This window comes from Strix aluco, chromosome 4 (assembly GCF_031877795.1).
Source record: "Strix aluco isolate bStrAlu1 chromosome 4, bStrAlu1.hap1, whole genome shotgun sequence".
Classification (NCBI taxonomy): domain Eukaryota; kingdom Metazoa; phylum Chordata; class Aves; order Strigiformes; family Strigidae; genus Strix; species Strix aluco.
The window spans coordinates 91512699-91537466 of record NC_133934.1 but is presented as its reverse complement, the minus strand read 5'-3'; the positions used below and the strand labels follow the sequence as shown (position 1 = coordinate 91537466).

General features: G+C 40.7%; 1 protein-coding gene and 1 long non-coding RNA gene across 3 annotated transcripts; both read left to right on the top strand.

Moving 5' to 3' along the window:
- The first annotated feature begins 3015 nt into the window (after positions 1 to 3015).
- PTGR2 (prostaglandin reductase 2) lies at positions 3016 to 18768 on the top strand. Of its 2 annotated transcripts, XM_074824238.1 has the most exons (10): positions 3016 to 3124; positions 8342 to 8410; positions 10229 to 10347; positions 11677 to 11868; positions 12822 to 12992; positions 14016 to 14225; positions 15043 to 15164; positions 16416 to 16503; positions 17225 to 17264; positions 18548 to 18768. In XM_074824238.1, the coding sequence occupies exons 2-10, from the start codon at positions 8374 to 8376 to the stop codon at positions 18610 to 18612; spliced, it is 1044 nt and encodes a 347-aa protein (XP_074680339.1). In that variant the 5' UTR covers positions 3016 to 3124; positions 8342 to 8373; the 3' UTR covers positions 18613 to 18768. The 2 variants fall into 2 exon arrangements, with proteins under 2 accessions (XP_074680339.1, XP_074680340.1); XM_074824239.1 differs by lacking the exons at positions 3016 to 3124; positions 14016 to 14225.
- A 261-nt stretch (positions 18769 to 19029) lies between these two features.
- LOC141923316 (uncharacterized) lies at positions 19030 to 22494 on the top strand. The gene is made up of 2 exons (XR_012623256.1): positions 19030 to 20376; positions 21333 to 22494. It is a non-coding gene; the product is annotated as an uncharacterized LOC141923316 (long non-coding RNA).
- The last annotated feature ends 2274 nt before the right edge of the window (positions 22495 to 24768 follow it).

The window sequence follows — 24768 nt, the reverse complement described above, 5'->3', positions numbered from 1 at the left end:
TGGTCAGAGAAAACCTTGAATTGGGGGGAGTATCTGTTCAGTGAAGTAAGGCTCAACTGAATGACATTCCCTAGTTGGGTGGCAGCAATGGTTTGTTAACAATGACCACATCCATCTTCCAGCATAAACACATCTCCCATTTCATCTCTGCCCCGTCTCCGATTGACTTTAAAATGATGACAACCAGGTTGATTTAGCCTTGTTTATATGTGGTAACAACCCCTAATACCTGTTATGTAACAACTATTCCACCATGGCCTGCTTGCATGGACAGTTTTATTTCGCATGAAGGGTGACTTTGTGTGGTCTGAGGTGGATTAAGCTAAACCACAACAAGGCATTCTTCGACTAGAACATGTGTCCACAAGGCAAGTCAGTGCAGAATAGCTACTGCATTTTAAATTCACATCTAAGTTATTTCACAATAGCTTCACTTAACAATTACTTAACAAAAGAGACAATGGGGGGGGGGGTGAATATAAGGGTTAAAACAGTAAACTGCAGATGATTGCTGCAACCACCTTTCATAACTTTGTTTGTGGAGGAAACAAAGTCACCCTGGGCTAGGCAAGAGAAAGTGGGGTTGTACAGAAATTTTGAAAGCCCATTTAATGTGTTGGGGTTTGGGTTGGTTTTTTGTTGGTACTTTTATAAAATATCTGAATTTATACTGCCATTACATAACATGGAAAAAATTACACATACCTTCTTCCCACTTTTCTTTCAATTATTACTAGCCATTGAGATACACTACTTCTAAATTAACAGGGAGTTCTCCATTAATACCCTTCATAATCTTTTCCTGTTTCCTTATATAATGACATGTAACATTGGTTTCTGAAATAACTATTTCTATAATAATTGTGCTGCTCTCTTCTTGCACAAGTATGTGGCAAGTCAGTATTCATTTTAATGCAGGCCTTCTACATACAAGATATGCCCATTTGAAACTATGGGAACAACTTCCACCCTGAAGACTTACTTTCAGTGACAGGTAAGAAGTTGACCTGTCATTAGACCAACTGATACAAGTTGGAAAACAAAAGTATGGTGGTATAAATGATCGCACACTTTGCTGGGTAAAAAACTGGCTGGATGGCCGGGCCCAAAGAGTTGTGGTGAACTGAGTTAAATCTAGTTGGAGGCTGGTCACGAGTGGTGTCCCCCAGGGCTTGGTTTTGGGGCCACTGCTGTTTAACATCTTTATTGATGACCTAGACGAAGGGATCGAATGCACCCTCAGTAAGTTTGCAGATGACACCAAGCTGGGTGGGAGTGTTGATCTGCTCGAGGGTAGGGAGGCTCTGCAGAGAGACCTGGACAGGCTGGAGCGATGGGCTAAGGCCAACTGTATGAGGTTCAATAAGGCCAAATGCCAGGTGCTGCACTTGGGCCACAACAACTCCCAGCAGCGCTACAGGCTTGGGGAGGAGTGGCTGGAGAGCTGCCAGTCAGATAGGGATGGGGGTGGGGGGGGTGGGGTGGGGGGTGGGGGTGGTGGTGGTGGTGTTGATTGACAGCCAGCTGAACAGGAGCCAGCAGTGTGCCCAGGTGGCCAAGAAGGCCAATGGCATCCTGGCTTGTATCAGCAATAGCGTGGCCAGCAGGGACAGGGAAGGGATCTTACCCCTGTACTCGGCACTGGTGAGGCTGCACCTCGATTACTGTGTTCAGTTTTGGGCCCCTCACTACAAAAAGGACATTGAATTACTCAAGCGTGTCCAGAGAAGGGCAACGAAGCTGGTGCAGGGTCTGGAGCACATGTCGTACGAGGAGCGGCTGAGGGAACTGGGGTTGTTTCGTCTGGAGAAGAGGAGGCTGAGGGGAGACCTCATCGCCCTCTACAGCTACCTGAAAGGAGGTTGCAGAGAGCTGGGGATGAGTCTTTTGAACCAAGTAACAAGCGACAGGACAAGAGGTGATGGCCTCAAGTTGCGCCAGGGAAGGTTTAGACTAGACGTCAGGAAGCATTTCTTTACAGAACAGGTTATTAGGCAGTGGAATGGATTGCCCAGGGAGGTGGTAGAGTCCCCATCCCTGGAGGTGTTTAAGGGTAGGGTCGACATAGCGCTGAGAGATATGGTGTAGATGGGAACTGGCAGTGTTAGGTTAATGGTTGGACTAGATGATCTCAAGGTCCTTTCCAACCTAGACGATTCTGTGAAATCCCTTATTAAAATACCTTATTTTTTGTCCCAGACCATCCCAGTTCCAATGTTGTTATTACAACTAATGTGAAATGCAAAGTTTTGTATATTATGGTGGCATAAATATAAATCATTCACTTCAGACCTATATTAAAGTGCTATGGGCAAAGCTACAATAGAAAGGCTTTACCTGTCTTTATGTGAGAGGCAGAATACAAAGTCATCAGGATCATTAGTCTGGAAGAGTTTTTCCAGTCTTTAGCGGTCACTTGAAGCTCCACAGTAATTTCCACCGACTCGGTGGCCACTTCACAGACCTGTTTGCCTTCCCAGCACGGTGAGTCATTACAATGTAGGGCGAGTACACAGGGTCAGATTACTCAGGGCCAGGACCTCACCCCAAGAGGGCTCTGGCTCTGCAGTTATTCATCCTTCTATAGGAGGCCTCTTCATCTGTATTTGAGCATAGCAAAAGTATGTATATTGTAAATACAATATTATATTGCCCACAACAGCGACTTGACCGGGATTTTAGGAATGACTATAGCACAGCCTTACACTGCTCACACTAATGAGCAGCCCCCTCACCCACTACAAGGCGCCAGGAGCAAACATCTCTCAGCGTTACCCTCTCCCTCAGAAAACCCCTCACGCGCTGTAGCGCCTTTTCCCAGCGCCTCACGAGATCACCCGCCGTCACCTCGCCCCCGCAGCAGGAGACGCCGGCCCACAGCGCCACCGGTGAAGCGGTAGGGGAAAGCGAAACCGGGCACCTCCCGCGGCGGGGAGACCGCTGGCGGACTGCAGCCCCGGGCGCCTGCCAAGGGTACGCCTCCTGCCCCGCCGCTTTAAGCGGTGGCCCTCGGCCTTTCCCTGTTTAAGACCTGCGCGCATGCGCACGGCGGGTCTGGGGCGGGCTCGCGGCCGCCTGTTTGACCCGTAACAGCGGTGCCAGAGCACTCGAGGCGCGGCTCAAGGTGAGCAGGAGCGTCTCGCGGCCTGGCCCCGGCCCCGGCCCCGGCCCTTAACAGTGGGGTGGGGGCGGCAGGGCCCTGGTTGGGCACAGCGGGGCCTCGGGGGTGGAGCAGTGGTCGCTCGCCGGCCCCGCCGAGATGAGCGTGCCCCGAGGCCAGGTGTAGGACCGGGAGGGCCTGCGGCCTGCTCCGCCTGGAGGGCAGCTTGGCAGCGCCCTCCGAGCCCCTCCTGAGGGGGTAGGGCCCCTGCCCTCCTTCCCGGGAGTCATTTTCTTGGGGATTAGCGTGCAGGGTAGGCGGGGGCAGGGGTTTGACGGTTGGAAGAGATTTGGGATTGCCCTGAGCTCTAGAACAGGGGCGTGAATTGCGCTTTACTGAGCCCCCACATCAAGCTACGGCCAGGGATGAATGGAGGAATCCCTTCCTCTGGGATTCCTCCTCAGCACGTGCGTCAGGGCTGCTGCGTAGCACGTAAATGTGAACATCCATCCGTGCTCCTGACCTCTGGGTTTCCCTCTCCTATGTTATTCCATCTGTGGTTTCTGAAACTGGTATCGACCCATCTGCAGGGCGGTCTCCAGGGGCTCTTCCACCCTTGAGAGCAGTGATTTCTAACTGGGTCTTGGGTCACACCTAGGAAAGTGGGTAATCTATACGATCTAGGATTGCTCTAATCTCTGACCCTGCGTACTGCATCACAGGTTTCTTGGGAAAACATGAGGTGTTTCTTCTGCTGAAGTGATGCTCCTTCCTTTCTGGCAGCAATCTGCAGTCTTGTGTTCATTCCTGACTTGACATTCTGCTAAGAAAAAATAGGCCTTGTGTCTTGGTATTTTTAAACAATTTTCAGCAACTAATACAATGCAACTGTTTGTTTTTAAAAAAAAAAATACTCAAGAGGTTGTACCTGAAAACTTGAAGCTTTTGGGACACCTAGCTATGAAAAAGTAAAGTTTATACAATCCTGTTGTGTGTGGATACAAGTGTGTATACCTACTGGAACTTTTGCTCTGTACATCAGTCAAATTTGATAAAAAGCTCAAAGATATTAGGCTTCTTGGAATATAAAAAAAGAAGAAAAAGATGGCTAGATCAAGATCCTACTACTATTGTCATTCTTCCTTTCTCACCTGTTTCTTTCTTGAGGGAAAGATTGCAGCCTGCCCTCAACCCCTACAGTGTGTCAGGGAATCCACATGGAGAAAACACTATGGGAGGAACTTCACATCAGAGAATTCAGTGATGGGTCATGCTACATTAGGAAATCTGGATTTAGTAGTTTAGTTCATGAAAGTACTTTTTATGGCATGCATTTTTCTCTATTCACGACAGTCAGTATTGATTCTGACTTCTACTTTTTGAAAACTTGAGTTGGCAATTAATTAACATTGCTCAAATGTAGAGAGGTCCTTAGGGGCATGGTAGTGACTTTGGTGCCTAATCCATTACATTTGCTTTTTCATTTCCATTCTCCTCACCTTGCCAGTTAATGTTTTCTGTTTTTTGCCCAGCCATTCCCATCTCAGTTTGCTTGGTTCCGTCTTGTAATTTCCAGTTTCTCTAGTTCTCTCTCATTCTAGTTGACATTTCCCTGTTTTGCTGGCCTTTAAGTTGCTATTCTTGCCATGTTTCTCTGTTCTCACAGATTCCTAGTGCCAGTCCTTACCATCTTTCTTTCCTGTATGTTTCTCATTCAAAGTCATTTGTCCCTGAAGTTTCTTTCTTTGAATTTCCTCTGAGGATTCTTGTTCCAGCTTTTTGACACTGCAGTTTCAGAGACTTCCAGTCTTACTTGTCCTCCATTTAGATTGACTGCCTTCTTCCTCCATGCTGCTAGGGCCCCATACAGGAGGGAGAAAGTACTTGCTCTTCCTTTTTTTTACTAGACTGCACCTGGCATGGGCAACAACTTGGAAGCAGGTGAATCGTTTTGGCAAAAGTAGGTGTAACTGAAAACAGTGTCTTCAGGCAGTCTCAGAAACAAGAAGTTATAGGAACCAAGTCCAGGAGAAACAAACAAGCATTTTAGCACTGAGGAATTTATTTAACGTTTTTAAAAGGAGTTGTCATGTGTGTGTCTGCAAAAATGGGAAAAAAACAGGCAAGGGGAGAAAGAGATAAGAATAAAATTGGGCTAAAACATACTTGAGACTCCCCTGATGGTGCTGCTGTTGTGCTGCTTAATGCTTCTGTTGTATTCGCAGGGTGGGTCAGGTGATCTTGGCATAGAATGATGATGTTAAAGCTTGTAATTAAGTTTTACTCCATCTGTCTAAAGAGTAAAACCAACTCAGATTATTTTTGTTTGGAAAAGCTAAAAAATAGTAATGCTTCCTGTTGGTCTTTAAAAAAAAAAAAGTCAAAAGCATCCTTCACACTAGCATTCTGCATGTATCGAAAAGGATTATGTATATGATACAAATCCCCTTTATTTCACTTTAAAAAAATCTGTTCTCTTTCTCCAAAAGCTTTCCTCAGTTTACAGTGTGAAAGGATGGTGCTTCTACTTATTTTTAGTCACTTCCGTATTGTTTATAATGTGAGGTTCTTAACTATGTTATGATATTAGTGTGAACATTTGTTTGTGTAATGGTGTCCTGGCTTCCACTGTAGAGTAAGTGCAGTCATATTTACAAGTAAATGTCCATTTCCAGTGTTGTATTTTACTGTGACAGCTGCCATAGAATGAGTGACAGTTCAGCTGCCAGCCTTGCTTTCTGTCCACCCACTTGCAGTATCTGGAAGATCTTCAAATTGAATTAGTACGCAGGCTTCTCAACCAAAAGCTGTGAAAATGACCTGGGAAATCAACAGCATTTTTGTTCCCTCAGAATGTCAGGCATTCAAAGAAGTAATCTAAACTTAGATTGTATACTTTTTCCACTCTCATCTTTCTATGCTGCTCTGTATTGCTTTTTCTTTCTTTTAATGTGTTAGTATCTTTGGCTTTTTTCTTTAAAGAACTCTTATTTTTTTCCCCACTATCATAAAAAGCAGATATTTCAAGTATGGGTTAGGCACAATAAAAATGCTTTTCATCATCTCTTTTCTTGTTCAGATTGGGTTTTTATGTTTGTATAATACAGGTATTTAGTTGCAGGATAACAAAAATTGAGTCAGCAGTTTTGATAGTGAGCCTTTCTGTAAGGCATGAGCTGTACAGCAATTCTGCCTGCTCTGTATGGGTTATAAACAGGGAATCAAACCTTAATGCCATGGATAGATTTGAACTGAATATGAATAGCATATAGAGGAATGATTTGCCCAGATTCCATGTGAGCTGTCAGATTGCTGTTAGTTTATAGTCACTGCATTCTTAACTCATTATTTCTGCACAGAGCAGTTTCATTAGGGGTTATAAACTTCAGCCAAGTTCTGTATGTGCGCAGATTGTTTACTAGAGTATGGTTGTCCTTTTAAATTGCACTGGGCACATCTGAGAGTTATAAAATGCTCATTGAATTAGCACAGATTCTCAGATCTAAGACAATTGCTCTGGGGATAACAACAGTACCACTTGAATGTAATTTTGTTAGGCAAATGTTACCAGGAGGAATTGGGAATTTTGTTCTGAAAAATATTTCGTAAAAGAAGTACAAAGTGATGTGCCCGTGATCACACAAGAAGTCTATAGCTGAGTATGATACTGAACCCAAGATCTGCCGAAGTGTATCTTAGGCCATTCTTGCTGATAGGGTTTTACATGAGTATATTATTCCAGAAATTCTGTCAGCTGTGTGGGTATAAAAATGGAGTTTTTGTTTCCCTCTTTAACTATTAACTCCTGTATTTTCAGTGCACATTTTTTGTTTTTAAACCGTAACTAGCAATTTCATCAAAGTGTGGGTTTTTTTGTAGGATGATGTTCTGCATTGTTCTGTCCAAAGAACTGTGCAGGTCACTTATTTTTCACTGATGTGATGCTGTAAACACACATTGGAGACCCATTTCTCGTAGTTTTTCTTGTAGCACCCTTAGGTGTTGAAATACTGAAAAGAAACTAACTATTGAATAATTTTTGCCTAATATGTAGCTTTTCAAGTGCAAACACAATCAAATGTTAAACCTTTATCTGGTTTGTGAATGAGATACTTTTGGTTTGAGTCAGTTGTGGGATTTAGAGGAGAGGGAAAGGCCAGGGATATGCCCATCTTCTCCTGATAACTTTTAAATTATATTTTTCAGTACTCCAGGCTGTAGTTCTTGATGGTCTGTGAGTGCTGTAATGTAAGCACTGTAACAGCACAGACAGAAGGTTCTGTATTTTGCAGTGTTCAAAGAATAAAGATGTTGGGTAAGTGGTGATGAGGTACTCTTTCCAGGCTCATCTGTTTAGCTTCACTCCAATTTGCTGTTCTTGTCAGCAAAATAAATATTATAATAAAGACATCAGCTATCATGTTTCATTCCTTAATGTCCTTGGTTCTTGTGGAGGCTGGTTATTTATGGCACTCAGCTGAGAATAGAAGGAAGAACATTTTTACGTTGTATTAGCTCTGAAAGCATAGATCATGATTTTTCTCCTGTTAAAGCCAGTTCATTCCCTGTTAATCACTTTGGCATCTTGCGGTTGCAAGAACACAATTTTGCAGTTCTCCTTGAGTTTCAACAGTTTAAAAAGAGAAATTTTTTCAGTAAAACAGATGAAATGGTGATCTAATTCTTTCTCATCTCTGGGCCAGACCATTTCTTAGGAGAAAATGCACTGCTACTCAAAAGACTTGCTATTTCATGTGAAACATTTTATACAACAATGTCTTTTTATCATACACCTGCATACTGCTATGCCTGGCATGTGTGCATGCCTTTGAGTTACACCTGACCTACACATGCAAAGCTGCCTCAGTGTCCTTTAGGTGGGAACAGAGTGTTCTCAGTCAGCGCAGGAAAGCAAACCAAACATGTCTCCTACAACCTGGTAGGGGGTGGTGATGATCTCTACAAGGAGCATGGTACATTATGATTTTCAGTTTTTCCAGAAAGTGCTACTGTGATGTTGTATAAAATCACAGCTTTAACAAGATAAACAGGGAAACTCTTTATTCACAAGTTTGTTCATTTTACATTTGAGGTTGTTTCATAATGATTCTTGGGCATGGATGCTGAAGTTGGTGAGGCCTGTATTTCATCCCCAGTTTCCAAATTACTTAGTGCTTTGTTGCATGTTCTTTTTCAAGAAAATCTATGTTTCAGTCCTTCAAACAATGTTTTCCTTTGTAGAAATCCAGCACAGAATTGCTCCAAAAGCAGAGATGATTATACAGAGAGTAGTGCTGAATTCACGCCCTGGTATGTATTTCTCTCCAGTAAAGGATCGATGTGTTTGTTATGGTTGCCTAATGCTCCAAAATGGTGAGTTAGAAACAGACACTAGGTTAAGATATTGACATTTATATATCTTAATATTGCATGGAGCAATAAATAAAGTTTATTGTGAAGTGTATTTCTTTAGAAATCTGTATATACAGATTTCTAAACTTTTAGGTGAGAAAAAAAGGGTTAATGCATAATATATGAGAAAATCCTAAGCGTAGGGACTCAAAGCGAAGAAAGATTAGCAAGCAATTGCTTTTTAGTTCTGACATTTGTTCTCTTTGCATTTTAAGAGATGACTAAAGTATTTTATTGCTGTTCATTTCTGTTTCCTTTTAGTAAATATTGAATCTTTTATTCCTCCTGTGTTTCAGAGTGTTTGTTTTTTAAATTTACACTGTTGAGGATTTGTTTACTTCTCGATTCTTCCATACACATTCTCCTTGTTACCGATGTCAGCACAATATTTTGAATAGTGAGTTTATAAATTGTCTGTTGTAGAAGACCCATATGTGTACATTGAATTTTTGGGGACGTATTGTGTGCTGCTCAATGCCAAAATATTCCTAAGAGGTAGGAAGTGTTGCGTGACCTGCAAATAAGTCTTTCCTAATGCAAATCAAATGTTACAGCAGTAGCCTGCTGTAGTCACCCAGTCAGTCTGACTTAAAACATCCGTGGGTATCTGACTCTTCCCTTGTAGTGCCGTGGTTCCAGTTGTCAGATTGGTCTGATTGATCTGCTGCATGTGGTACCAACCTGAGGGCAAAGCCTCCAGTTCTGGGGCTCTTGGCATACATTTTATAGGTGATTTTGGGAAGCTTTAATTTAAGGAGGTCCGTAGCTGTGAAGGGGTGCTCTTGCAGCATATGTATGTGCAGTGACAATTGTCTGTATTCCCCCTTGTGGTGGTTTAGCCCCTGCCGGGGTCTGAGACCACGCGGCCGCTGCCTCTCCCCCACAAAGGGAGTGAAATACAAAGCCCCAAGACTGAAATAAGGAAAGGTTTAATACAACAATGCAATAGCAACACAACCAACAACAGCAATAACAATAACAGTAATAGTGATAGCAATGAACAGAGCAAAATAGCTACCAAATACAGCAGTTTGAAGCACGATGTACAAAACCACGAGTGCACCGCGCTCCGCGCCAGGAAAATGTGACCTGCCAGGATGTGACGTCCGCATGGTATCTGAATAACCCGGCTAGGGCTCCCCCCCCACTGCTGGGGAAACTTAACCCTATCCTGGTTAAACCAGGACACCCCTATCTCACTGAGTCAAAAGAGGCTAAAAGGTGAGAGTGTAAAACTTACCTGGTTAAAATTTATGGTCATTTGCTACTGACAAAATAGTGCATGATATTTTTGTTATGTGAGAGAAGTCCCAATGCATGTCATTGTTTTGAAAGTTAGGAGCTTTTCAGCACATAGGGTATATAGATATGTTTTGAGAATGGGAACAGCCCTTTTTTTTTTTTTTTTAATTTTCCCTAGTTGTTCATAAAAAAATATATGTAGCAAACACCATGGAAACTGCCAGTCAGTGCAAGTACCTGGTACTGGCCCAGGTAAGTGCAAGCTGAGAGATGAGCAAGTCTGCAGTTTGGATGGTGGCAGTGCACACATTTAAATTGTAGTCTGTGACACAAAGCCTGGCAGTTGGTCAGTAGTTTTATACCTGAGTAAAAATATAGCTTGACTTTGACTACTTTTTGAAAAGGCTTTCCCATAATAATTAATGGAAGCTCTATTTTGATTCATTTATTTGTTTGATTTTAAAATGATTCTAGGTAAGAATGGAGTGCCAGTGGCTGAAAATTTCCGACTGGAACAAAGTACAATAGCAGATACAATCCAAGCGGGACAAGTGCGTGTCAGAACCCTTTATCTCTCTGTGGACCCTTACATGGTAGGTGTTGGACTTAGAGCTAAGCCAGAATTTGTTTTTTAAAATATCTTCAACTCTGTATCTGTCGTGATGTTTAACACCAAAGCTACCAATTACAGGACAAATGTATCTCTAGTATAGCTTAGTAATTCTTTTCATTCTGATGAAGTATCAGGAAGGAATTTGGCATTAATGTTCCTGTGATATATATATATAGGAATATGACTTTATAGAACCAGGTAGAGACTGACCCCTGGTATGCCATTACAGATTGGTTTGTATCAGCTTTTTCTGAACTTTGCCTTTTTTATATACATTTTACAACTTTTTTTTGGCCATGGAAGGAAGTATTTTTCAATTGAGGGGAGTGTGGGTAGAGGAGGGAGAATATTTCATGATGAAGTGAGAGAGCGATGTGATCAGGCAAAAAAATTCTAGACAAAACATGTAAATGATTCAAATTAAATGTTATCTAGCTTTTACCAGTTTTGTTTACAAATGAAAGTCAGGTTTTCTCTGTAAGTGGGTGATGGCAGGACAAAAATATGTCAATACTTTGTAAACAATGCGAACAGAGAGAGGGTGAATGAAGCGATAACCAGCACTTGCACCTAGTTTTGCAAAACTGTAGAAATTATGTGGTTGGGAGAGTTGTGGGTTGAGATGGAAGTGAAGGTAGGAGGAGAACCAGACACACCCAGTCTGCTAGTGTGTAAAAGTTTGCTCTAAAGACAATTCTGGTCATTTGTTCCCTGCATAGGTGGAGATAGTAGAAAAGAAACAGTCTTAATTTCGGGAAAGTAGGTTTAGCTTGGGAATTGATGAAAAGTTTAAGAATCTTGAAAAACTAACTCAGGCTAAAGGGTGAGACAGAAAGAAAAGACCTCAGATTTCAAGATGTTTCATTAAACAGATCTCTGTCAGGGATGGTCTACTATATTTGACAGTTCTTCAGTGCATGGCTATGGACTAAATGACTTGTGGGTGTTTTTTTCAGTCCTGCATTTCTATGATTAATCCTGTTAAGGAATGGCGTTTATACGATTCTCATCAGACCCAAGCCAGTCATCTTCGGTTGCATGGCTGACTTTCAGGCAGCGTCTGTAAAACGTGTTGGCTTTGGTAACGCTGCTGGAGGAGATCAGAATGGTCTGTCCTCCTTTTGTACTGAGCAAACAGAGAGGAAAGAGGGATCTAAGAAAAGATGATGAATATTTGGGGCTTATTGAGAGATTTTTGAGTAGCCCTTTGTGTTTGAAGTTTTAAACATATCTCATCCCCAGCTTCATTTGAACTCATAAACAAACCATGTGTTCTACCAGAGCCTCTCATTAAAGCCTTGTCTTTCAGCGCTGTCGAATGAATGAGGATACTGGCTCGGATTACCTCCTGCCCTGGCAGCTGTCTGAAGTTGCTGATGGTGGGGGCATTGGGATTGTGGAGGAGAGCAAGCACGATAACCTTGCTAAAGGAGACTTTGTCATTTCCTTCAGTTGGCCCTGGCAGACAGTGGCAATTCTAGATGGAAGCTTGCTACAAAAGGTAATGGAAATGCAAACCCCAGATTGTCACTATTTTCTTTTCCTAAACCTTTCTTTAAAATAGCGGCTAATGGTATTTCTTAGTCAAAACCAAACCAATGTTACTGGAGGAACCAGTTCTCAGAAGGTGGATCAACTCACAGGTGGCAAAATCTGTATCAATTTCTCTTTTTTCTTAACAAAGTAAAATGTAAATGCTTTTGTTGGTTACCAGACATGCCAGTATTATTTCAATTATTGGATTTTTAATAAATTTCCCTGAATCTGCTTCTGTTAATTCTGTTAATTATTCTATGAGAGTGTAGTCATAAGACATAAAAGACATAAGACATCATTATACATGAGTGTAGTCATAAGACATAAAAGGCTTTAGATATATTTAATTCGATTTACTTCATTAACATATGTTAGTGAAAGCTTTTACTTGAGATTTTACATCCACAGGAGAAAGGGTATTCAATGTGAAGTTGAAAGTGAAGTGATAACAGTGCGTTAGGGATATTGTGTTGATCATCCTCTTGTGACAGAAAATTATTGTAGTTTAAGAATGTGTACTTTCCAGTAAACTTCTTCCTTAGGACCTTTTGCCACTGATCTGCAGTCACCATATTTGAGAAAATGATGCTACTTTATCCTTTATGCTAACACAGGGATAGTTCACCATTGCTGGAAACTTACCTCCCAGCTGCTTTTTGACACTTCTGTAATTTAAGTTTTTGTGAGTGACTTTGTTTAAAAACTTTTTCTAAAACTATGGAAATACAATCTTTGTTTCATTTTGTATAAACTTGTTATTAGGGTAGAGCTAGTTTATAGATAACTTGTCCCTAACAGTTGTACCTTGCCTGGTAAATATCCTGAGTTAGTCTTCTATCCTCAGACAATGAAATAGCAAACAGCAAAATCTCATCTGTGAAAAGAAATGAACAAGCACCACGTGTTTCTGTTTTGTAGCTTGTTCCACAACTTGTAAATGGACACCTTTCCTACTTTCTCGGTGCAGCTGGCATTACAGGACTGACGGCCCTGTTAGGTATAAAGGAGAAAGGACACGTGGCTGTGGGTGCAAATCAGACAATGGTGGTGAGCGGAGCAGCCGGTGCCTGTGGCTCTTTGGCTGGCCAGGTAGGTAGGCTTAAGACATACAAGCATACTCTGTTACCAAGTTTATCTTCTGAAACACACTGGTTAGTAAATGTACAGATAAAATCATTGTAAACGTGAACAGGTATAACTCCATGGGAAGGGCCAGTTTCACAGAATTGGCTCAAACTCTCATTGAGAAAGGTTTTGTGTGAAACTTAAGTTTCATGAAACTGGCATAGGAGAAAATGGCCCAAGGTGATTACTTGTCACTAAATAAAGTAGATGGTATAAATACATGTATTTACTATATATTTATGTAGTAGTCTGCCATTTGAACACAGTCTTTGAGTTGACTGGTGACTTTCTTTTTTTTTTTTTCTATATTAGAAAATAGTAAAAAAATGTAGTAAACCTTCTGTGTTGTGTCCCATGACATCCTTTGTGTTTTGAGATATGCAGCCCTTTTAACCTGCTCAGCTTTGCAGAACCTGTTGTGGTGTGTTTGTGTTTGTGTGTATGTGCATATCTACAAATACACACACCCACCCCACCCCCCATCGATATACAAACACAGTAGATATTAAGCAAGCTTAAGACTTACTGATAAAGAGAAGCTATGAAGAAACAATGCATAAGCAAATCTATGAAGAATATATTTAAATCAATTACTGTCCAATCTTTTTTGGCCTTTTATTAGCTATGCTACTGTACTTGGCAGATGGTGATTTTATACTGTATTTGGCTCTCCAGTACTGCCAGTTGTTGTTGACTCCACAGACTAAACCTCCTGCAGCCAGTGAGTTTGGAAAGATGGCAGATTTTGGTTGTACCTGCCTTTCTCTAGGTGTGAGGAGGGAGTGACAAGAGGGGATTGTGTCACGTGAGATGGGAGCATGTGCTGAACTTTGCTGCCTGGGGTTTAGTGGGATGGGGGATAATTGTAACACCCCCCTAAGGCCCCCTCCCTCCCATGGTACCCTTACGCAGACCAATGATCTAACTTCTCTTTATTGTTTGGGGGTTTGGTTGTTTGTTTTTTTTTTTTTAACTGTGCGCTTGCAGATTGGCCGTCTGGAGGGCTGCTCTAGAGTGGTGGGGATCGCTGGCACAGATGAGAAGTGCTCCATTTTGGTCCAAGAAATGGGGTTTGATGCTGCTATCAATTACAAGAAGGAGGATGTGGCAGAGCAGCTACGTAAACTCTGCCCAGGAGGTGTGGATGTTTACTTTGACAATGTTGGTGGAGACATCAGCGATACAGTTATAAGTCAGGTGATTATACCAGCTGTCAGGTTTATTCTAGTCATTCCCCTGTGTCTGTGTGCCCAGTTTTGGATTAATTCATACTGGAGACCAGCCTGCAGTACAGCAGAGCAGGCTTTCCACTTCACTGATCTAAGCTAGGTGCTGATCTTGGTCTTGAGGAGAAATCAGATATTTGAAGTTAGTGTCTGTCATTTGGACTAGCCTGGCAGTATAGTAATAGAAGCACAATATCTGCTCCTCGTCTCTCACTGCTTTGGCCAGGAGACATGGTAATATTCTTAAAACCTTGTCTGTTGGTGTAGTAATCTTGTGTTTTGTCAGCTTTGGTTTTCTGGCTTCACAAAAGACCAGCTCTGCTGGGCCTCCATAAAGACGCTTGACTAGTCCTCTTCATTGTCAATGTGAAACTACTCTGTCTGATGGCAGGGGGGCTTTGGTGGCAAGGCCATCTTTGGGAGCTCTAAATCCCAGCTGTATCCAACAGCTGTTTCAAACTTCTTTGTCCTATTACCCCTCACCTCCTGACAAAAAGGGCAAACAGTAAGATAAGAATTTCTTACATTCCTTGTATTTAATGCTTTTTAAAATTATGCATAGGCTGTATAGCATTTAGTTTTCCTCTATTACCCTGCATTTATGTATTTGAATGTTGTCATAGGTTGAACAGGACTGCCTGCGATTTTCCCACTCTTTTCTTGGAAATATGGCTTTAAATAAGGATACCCATGTGAAAATTTTGCAATATAATCTATTGCATCTCTGGAAAATTTAGTTTCTGAGACCAAGGAATGTGATTTTTCTCACTTTGTTCTGTCCCAAACAGATGAATCGGAACAGCCATATCATCCTGTGTGGACAGATTTCTCAGTATAATAAAGATGTGCCTTATCCTCCTCCGCTGCCTCCTGACATAGAAAAAATACAGAAAGAAAGGAATATCACAAGGTACATTTCTCCTCCAGAACTTGTGACCGGGTTCCAAGTAGATTGCGCACTTGATGTTGTTGCTCAGAAGGTAGTCTGTAAATCTGCAATAGGCATGTGTAATTGGAACAGAATGTTGCCATAATAAAAAAGGAAATTATAATCACAACATCAGTAAATCCTTTCTCTTACGTTTGTCTGTATTGGCATAAAAAAATAGGAAAGGATGTTGTTACACATTAGCATAGTTGTCTGTTATACTTTGTTTGTGGTTGCTTGATTGAGTCTTGGAGTCTCTGACACATTCTTCAGTACAAGGGAAGGTGTTGCCATGGTTCTGTTCTCAGATGTTTTGCAGAATGCCTTCTCCCCACGTGTAGTAGTTCAGGCAGAGACAAAATCAAATATTGTTAAAGTAAGGATGCAGCTGATGCAGTGAATGTATTGAAATTACATTTTTAGTATTTGGGGTTTTGCGGTATAATGGGATAATGGGACTGTAGGTGTGACAGATATATACAGGTAAAACATTGATTTTTGTTACGGGAATTGCTGAATATCCTGTCAGGACTCAAGTGGAGCTAAGGCAGATCTTAGGAGCAGAGTTTTATGAGATTTTTTCATTCATTGTATTGCAGAAAGTTAGGGACACTTTTGATTTCTGTGCAAATGGATTGACCTCTTCTAATTAAAATTATTTTCTTGTCCCTGTTGCTGTTGTCTGCACTTCTAAAAATGGATAAAAATACTAAAGTACACCATGTATAGTAGAAGGCAGTGGAGAATTTAATCACTATGTTGCTACAAGTAATTATAATTTTTTGATGATCGTTTCAGTTTCTCTTGATTACTACAGACAGCTCTGACAGCAGGATATGCAAAATTTTGGGGAGCCTGAAAGTTAATTTATACTTGTCATCTAGCAGCAAGTCCATTAATTATTCTCCCTACTACATAAAAAAAAGGTAAAAAAGAATAGGAATTTGCTCACATTTTATGGACATTTGGTTGTTCTGGTGATACTACTTGATTTTTATTACTCTTCTCTCTGATACTTGAACAAAATTACTTGTCTAAGTCTGGTGTTACTGTCAAGCTCCCACTGCAGGGAGCTGTCTCAACAAGCTGGCAAAGCTCTGAGCTGTGTTGCATTGTAATTAGTACTCATAACCCTTCAGTTTCAGTAATGCTGTTTCCTGAAAAGAGTTGCAAAGATTACAAAATATGCTTCCCAACGTTTCTTAATTCAAGGCTCATTCTTTTCTTTCACAGGGAAAGATTCCTGGTGTTGAACTACATGGACAAACAGGAAGCTAGTGTATTACAACTCTGTCAGTGGATCCAAGAGGGTAAACTGAAGGTAAGGACTTTTACATTTAATCGATGGCCTTTGATACTGTCTTCTCAGATCATGGTCTGGCTACAAGAAGTCCAGTTTCTTTGTCCTTGTCTCTCTTATCGTGCCTTAGAATTGAACATATTTTCTTAAGAATGTGTAAGTATAATTGAAAGCTTATGAAGTAGCACTGTTTCGGTAGGTACCTGCTGAGGATGGTGTAACTGTAGTATGACAGACTTTTCTGCCACTGATGTCTGTATTCTTTCTTTCAGCATAAAGTGCAATTGCTTTTTTACTTAAGGGATCAGACCTTCAGAAATATGTACTTTCAAACACCTGATTAGTTAGTGTCCTCAATGCTTTGGGAGATCTTGTCTGAAGTTTTGTTTCAAGCTTTATAATCATCATTTATTATTTTGTGATGCATAGATGCTTTATCCATCCTTTCCCTGTGAGGTCTGTCTAAATTAGTTTTTGATTCTTCTGATGATCAGTAAATTTTCCTGTGGAAAATCCTGAAACGTGAAATTTTGTCAGGGACAGGGATGTTCCAGTTCTGAATTAAATCACCTATACGTTCATCAGAAAGTAGTTACTCCTCTCCTGATGAAAGAATCTGGCCCAAACAGAGCACTGTCCATTGTAGCAAGAGAATTCTTTAGATTTTGGTAGTTTTGTGGCAGTTTCTAAGAAATGTTAATCTTGTTTGAAGAAAGCTAAAAGGACTTGTTTGCATTGACAGGTCAGAGAGACCATGGTAGAAGGCTTGGCAAATGTTGGTGGTAAGATTTTTATACCATTTTCTGAGAATAATAATCTGATTAAGTACAATGACAGGAGAGGTTAACTACCTCCTTTGTTTCATTTGCCAATTCAGATTTTTGTATTTTATCTAAAACATGATTTTTATGTTATAATAAAACAGAGTTTTTTCCCAAGGTATTAAAATGTTCTGTGAAAAGATTATTTTGTGTTTAAAAAAAACACTGAATATAAATTTTGAGATTTTGTTTGTTTTACTATTGGGGGGGGGATTAATTGTTAAACTGCTACCTTAGCAGCTCAGTCATTCTGATCTTACAGATTTAAAGTGCTGCCCATTTCTTAGAACTTATGTGTAGGGAAACGGTATTTTGGAAACCTTGAACTTATACTTTAAAAAGCTCCGTATCATTAGATACCGAGTGCTTGTTACGGGACTTGCCAACAAAAAATAAATTGAAAAGTACACACAAGAAAGGGGAAAACAGTAGAGATTGCTAAACAAAGTAAAAAATAATTTCTTTTAAAGAAACAAAAGAGCCTGTATCCTATTCAGAAAAATCTGTAACAAAGAAAATATAAAAGTGAAGGGAGTCTTGTGACTCCAGTGAGACAAAGCCAGAGAGCCAGGTGATTCAAGATGTGCTGTAAGAATGCTTCCCTTTCAAGTAACAAGGAAGAGTATGATTTAGTCCATTCAGTCTTTAGTCCCACAAGATTGGAAACAAGCAGAATTAAGCGATAGCCAAATCTTGCAGATTTAAATTTCTTCTAGTCATTGCTACTTACTGGTATACATATGTATTTTGAAGGAATTTGATCAAATACAGCAGTCATATTTCATACTTTGTTTAGTCAGAGATTTATTGTTTTGCTCCAGCTTCCCGCATTTACTGTACTATATAAAGCATTTATAAACCTTTTCCTTTCACAAAGGCTTGTGAAACCTACAGCATTTGTGGGCTCCCCAGTCACACCTTGTATTTCTGTTTGGTATTTGTATGGCACATCACAAAAGCAACAAATGTAATCGTTAACTTGTAAAGGGCCAAACACTTGCTTACAAATCAGGTCTTTTAATTGTTACACAAAACTGCCCTTAGTAGTTTATTACAGACAGGTTTTTTTTTTCCTCATTCTTAATTTAGCGTGTCATTAAGGATAAATATATTTAGGTCCAAAACGTTATCTCTCCTTTTTGGGGAGCTGTCTCATGCATTTGCTTCTACCATTTTTTTTCTTTTTCAAAAGTTACTTGGCACATTTTGCTTGGCACTAACTTATTTCATTATTTCTCTTGAAGCCGCTTTCCAGTCCATGATGAATGGAGGCAATATTGGAAAACAGATCGTCTTAGTTTCTAAGTAAAAGTCATTGCTTCGAGAAAAAGAATTGGATTCTATCTCTAATAGTGAGCAAGATTTTACTTATGCTAATTTCCCTTTTCTTAAATAAACCATTAAATTGTTCTGTATGTACTGAAAGCGGAGATTCTGGGATGCTAATAAACTAAATAGAACTGGAGACATGAATGCAATCATTTATACTAGAAATGAGTAATACGTTCTTTGACATGATTTTGACAGCTGCCAGCTAGCACACTTGCAAATATTTCATGGGTATGGTTTGAAAGTTAGAACATCCCAGGAACCATTTCCAATAAGCAAATTTGTATGCAGCCACCTAGTTTTGGTCGTTAGAAGAATTTACTAGTGGAGATGTGCACCATTCCCATGCTAGTTGGTCTCAGTGCCCAGGAACTTCTCTAGGAATTTTTAATTCGGTAGTGTAAATTTGCCCTGATAGTTCAATCAATCTGGCTAATCATGTTAGAATTTAACTGTTCTCGTTTTTACAGATAATTGCAATGAAGAATTCCATTTCTGGAGTTCATGGTCTCTAATAACAAAGGTATTTCCATTTTGCCATCTGGAACAATTCTCCGCTGATCTACCTTGTCCATTTCTCTGTATTGCATTATTACATCTCCTATTTTCAGAGCACTTGAAACCTAATTCATTTACAGTTTCATCTGCATGCATCCTGAGACTTTCATCAGAGATAGGTTAGGTGTAGGGTGAGCCTTATGTACCCTTCTCAAATCTTTGCATTCCAGACTTAAGTGAAGTTTTCTTCTTAGAATGCCTTTTCTAAAATCTACTGTGTCTTATTCTCATGATAATCTCCCCTATTTCATTAGTTTTTCTGGTTTTTACACCTCTCCAGGGTGACAGACAGAATCTCAAAACAGGATGCCTGATGACAGAAGGTAACTTTGCGGACAATGACCTTCTGTTCCCTCAGTAATTTATCTTGGCTCAGAATTTTTGGTCTGACAATGCACTTTTACCATCTCAATGGGGAAACTTGAACAACTGAGTCACTGTTTCCAAGTTTGACTAGCATAACCCCAAGCCAAGTGGGACTGATGAGATAAAGTGTGTGTCTTCAAAGGCAAGGAACAGAAAAGGGAACAGATAATTATCTTAAAGACATTAGAATTCCACTACTATGTACATTTAGAGACATTAACACATTTATTTAGAGAATAGGATTGTTCATGACACATCTGATTTATAGGTGATTGGTTTTGGTTTTAATTTGTTTGCCTTTAAGAGAAGTGCTTCCAACAGCAGGGTCAGCTGAACTGTCCAGAGAATGGATTATCTAGATCTGCATGAGTCACTACCTAGGCCAAACTAAATGGAATCCAAGGACTAGGAAAGAAACACCATGCAAGAAATTTGGCATTATAAATCATTTTGCTTGCTGTGGAAAGAAAGATAAGTATCAAAATTGCCTAATATGGTTGTAAGCAGTATGAAAACAGTCCTTTCATTTCCTAGGACCAGCTTCAGCACTGAAAGAAGGAAGCATGCAGTGATGGATGCTATAAACATTGAGGTAGAGAAAGACACCTGCAGTATAGCATTAGATGGTGTAAAATCTTCCAGTATGCATTTTTCAACTGCAAAACTAGTGGCTGGATCACTTTCAACTAGATTGCAAATCCAGCATCACCATAACTAACTCAAGCAGCACTAATAAGTGTCACACTGGGATAGAAGCCAAAATTTTTATGCAGTAAAATCGGTATGATCAGAGTTGGCAAATGAAGACAGAAGGCAAGAGGTGAGTGAAATTCTATGAATTCCTGCATGTTGACTGTTTATGGATGGTAACTCAGTTGTGACAGTTAAGCAATGCAGGCTTGTAAGGTTGATAATTTGTATGTATGTTAAAATGAGAGGCAGGAGGAAATGTGGTGATCCTGGGCATGTCTCTAGACTTGGATTCCTGTCAGGTCAGCTGGATTTAATGGGGAGGGAGCTGATGGGAATACAACCTTTCCAAACGGCCGCTCTGCTGAGTGTGTTGATGTGTCCATTGTCCCCTTTCCTTTCTTTCTTCCCTCCCACATGTTCCCACATGCATATGCCTGATGGGAATATTCAGATTGACACAGCATCACCGTCACCCTATGCACCCCGTATAATGAATTCAACTTCTGCCAGGCAGCAGATGAGCCTTCATGCACTTTAACACACTTTATCTTTCTGAATAAACGTCCTCATCCTTATAGATCTTTCCTAAAGCAAATACCTGAATGCAAAATAAAAAAGCCTATGCCACGTACATGACCAACCAACTCCACATCCCCACAGCAAATCTGACTTAACCTTAGGCTCCGTTGCTACTGCTCCTGAAAATTGTTAGCAATGCAAGAGTATTTTTACAAATGAGACTTGATCAGTGTTGCTGTTCCTGCTGAGGTGAAATAGTACCAGTTTTCATTAGGAACAGAAAGTCCTCCATTGAATTCGTGGGGTTTTTTTGTGTGTCTGTCTAATTGTGCATAAATATATGTGGCGCTTTTTGGGGCATGGTGTCACCATGGTGTCTTCCTGTCTTCTTCCACCCCTGAAGGGTAACCTCTTCCCACACACAAGTTTCAGTGTCCTATAACATGCATTTCCTCATATTTGGCTTCTTCCAATCTATCAATTTTATTTCTGTTTCAACAGCCTGTTTTGAGAAAAATGACTTTTATTCTTAAAACTGAGGACCATTCTTTTGTTTTATTCCAGCCTGCTTGGAAGGAAGTATATCATAGGGTAGTACCCAAAGCAAGCTAATGAAATACCTGTGTATTTCAAAAGAGACTTCAGCTATGAACTGTGGTGAGTTTGTGTTGTATGAATGTAAGAAAGCAATCGTAATGATAATCACTGCTGAAAAGGTATTAAAATGTTTTCCTTTCATATGTTATTGGTAAAGGCCTCAATCTGATATATTTGAGTTTCCAGAGTTGCATCTGTTGAATCTGCAGAGTTGCAGATTCTGTACTTTTGAACACTACTTGCTGAAGAGCTACTCCAGAGAGAGCTCATCTTTGGCTCTGTGAGTTGACACACCTTGCAGGAATGACAGTCCTCTAGGAAGTTATTTCTCACATCTGAAATAAAATGATAAAACTATAAAATTCCCAGCACTATTACTTTTACAGCAATTGCTTAGTAATCCACACAAGTCATAAACCCATTAAGAGCTGATGATGTGAGGCATGATCCAGAGTGAGATCATGCTGAGATACTGATTCTTTACTGTAATAAAGGCAGCTGGGTTGCAGCAGCATTCCTGTAGTTAGGTAAGCTATGGAGGGCAATATAGGTTTTATCAGCATTAGTCAGATGGCTTTGGAGAAAAAAAAGATGGGGACAGTCAAAGTAAACCTCATCCTGGTACCCCCAATGTTTAGGATTCTCACAGAAGTGTTTCTTTACTTGTGAATCCCGGCTCATGTTACCTCTTAAGAATAAATAAAAATCAGAGAGAGAAAATGCGTTAAACAAGTGCCCACAGTTGTAAAAAATATTGATACTTTTTTTCACCTTGTCTTAATTTCTTAATGATTGTAATAGTGTGACTCTTCAGCAATCCTATATTTTGCACTATAGGAGAGGTCTCATTTAACAAAGGATGACAAATAACTGGTAAGAAAAATCCAAGATGCTTTGGATGTAATAGATGGTCAGTCACTGGCTGCAGAAGCACCAGTGTTTGTCCCATGAAGCTTTACCTTACAAAGATGGTGAGTGATAGTTTATAAGATCTTAAGCAAGGGCAAGCAGGAATTTAGAGGAGTTGTGTGACCACAGTAAGGTATTAGAAGTTCAGCTATACTTCTCTATAATCTTTTTAAATAAGCATTTATTTTTGCAAAGGGTAATAAAACTTTTTTCCCCCTTTTTTTAAGTTGGTCATGTTTCTTGTGTTCCCTGTTGGTTTTGTCCCTGATTGATAATCAATCAGAAAAACATGTTCTTTTCCATAGGAGCACCTAGTAGTGCTACGCTGTGTAGTTTAGTGTCAGGATTTCATGGAAGATGTCAGCAATACTGTGAAAGGAGTTTGCCAGCCCAGACATAAATGTTTCTTACTGCAGTTTGTAGTAGCTGTTGTTACGGAAGTGAAGAGAGTGAAGGCAGATGCCTTTCAAATAGCTTCATCTCTTTATTCTATATTTTAATACATTGATTGTGGAAGAAGCAGATGCAAGGATTACTTAGTCCTGTTGTTCGTAACATTGCTCTCCTCTGTTGCTACACTGCCTTTCCCTTTACTGGGTTCTCTTCACAGTGGGAAATGTTTATACTATCCATAAATAGACTGCCAGAGGATAAAAGAAGATGACAGGCAGATGGCATTATCCTGCGATAAGAAAGGGTACCAACAGCTGGAATAAGCTCCAAACTGAGAAAACATTTTGAGACACAACTGGGAACTCTTTAGCAAAAGCACAGAAAGAAGCAGAAATCTGTCAAGCCTTTTTAGACACAGGAACATGGAATTTTGCAACTGGAAAGATACCTTGGATAGCAAAATTCAGTTTTGCTACAGCACTCTACTCTGGGTGGAGTGGTGGTGGAAGGGTGGCTGAACAGGACAGCAGTATTGAAAGAAAACTGAAAGCATGACGTAGCAAAGCAATGTTTTTGCAAGAATAGGGAGGTGCAATTAATAGCAGACAGTCCAAGGGCACGTGGTGAGAGAAGGCAGTAAGGTTTTATGGAGCTATGGCTCTACCCTCCTTGGCTCCACCCTCTTCTTGGACAGGCTTCTCCATATCTCTGAGACCTTCCCTCAGTCCCTACTCCTCTGCAAGAAGGAGCTGTCCTCCCCCTGCCAGCCCCTGCTTGCTTTCCTTTGCCTCCCAGGCCGGGAATGTGGGAGGGGAAAGTAAAGGGCCAAGGACCAGGCTCTGATGGGGTGAAGTTTGGACAGGAGCCAGCACGGCTGAACTTTCTCCTGGTTCTGGGGGTGACTTGGGGGGGGGTGGGCAGGACACTGTCCACTGGTGCTTTTCCTGCTGGGAGGGAGCTGCCTTTATGTCCCACTCCCCCAGAGCAATACCTACATTTCCCTTGTGCAATAACAATCCCATTAGAAAGCTGCACGGGCAGCAGTGAGCATTTCAGACGGGAACAGCCTGTTCCGTGTCCTGGGGCCAGGCAGCCTGAGGGAGCCCTGGGCGCCCTGCAGGCAGCTGTCTCTCCCCTCTGCCTCAGCCAGCTCCAGGAAGGCGGGGTGCTTTCTCTCTTGAGCTTTTGAAACTGGTTTGGTTTGGGGTTGTTTTTTTAAGGATGCTGTAGAGATAGTGGGAAAAGCACATGGAAAAAGCCTTCCCCCCCCCCCCCCCTTGCATTTTCCACAACACTTGAGTGCCAAGATCTCTTTATTGGGATCACTGGATTGGACAGAGCTTCACTGATGACAGTTGTAGGAAATTATGCATAGCAATGCCACTCCCTTGGGAACTTCCCTCTGCAAGTTTTGCTCAGCCCTCAGAGCACTGAGGGTAACCCACATAAAAGAATCTTCTTTTTCCTAGTTTGTCATGCATTTCACAGCATCTTAGCTGTAATTCACCGATGAACACAAGAATTCCTTCATAAGCAAACAGCAGCATGAAAAATTACATGTGCTTTTTCTAAGAGACTTCAAAAAAAAATTAATTTGAAAGACATTGTCAGATTTTTTTTGTTTCTAAATAATCATTTCAAAAAAAGAACAAAATTTGAAAGACATTGTCAGAATTTTTTTTGTTTCCAAATAATCAGTTCAAGTGTCCTTTTAGAGTAGTTTCAAATGGTAATTAAGTATTTTCAAGGGGCTCCCCCGTGCAGATTAAAAACCACCAAAACAACAAACCCTGCAGAGTGTTGTAATAGAAGCATTTATACTATGAAAAACTGATTTGTCACAGATGATACTAATGGCTGCCAGCAGTTTGTAAAGTACTTCAGCAGTCTGGTTCCACGATCTGCCACTGGCTTTGCTCACTTCATGTAGCTCTGATTTGTCCTCCTAATGAACGGCCTGGAAGGGATTCGCTTGACTTCAGGAGACCTCTGTATTCTCATGCTTACCCCAAAACTGCCATGCAGTACAATTTTAAAAGAAAGAACTATACACCAGAAGTAATGAATGCCTACGAAAAAAAAGTCTTATTTCAGAACAGGG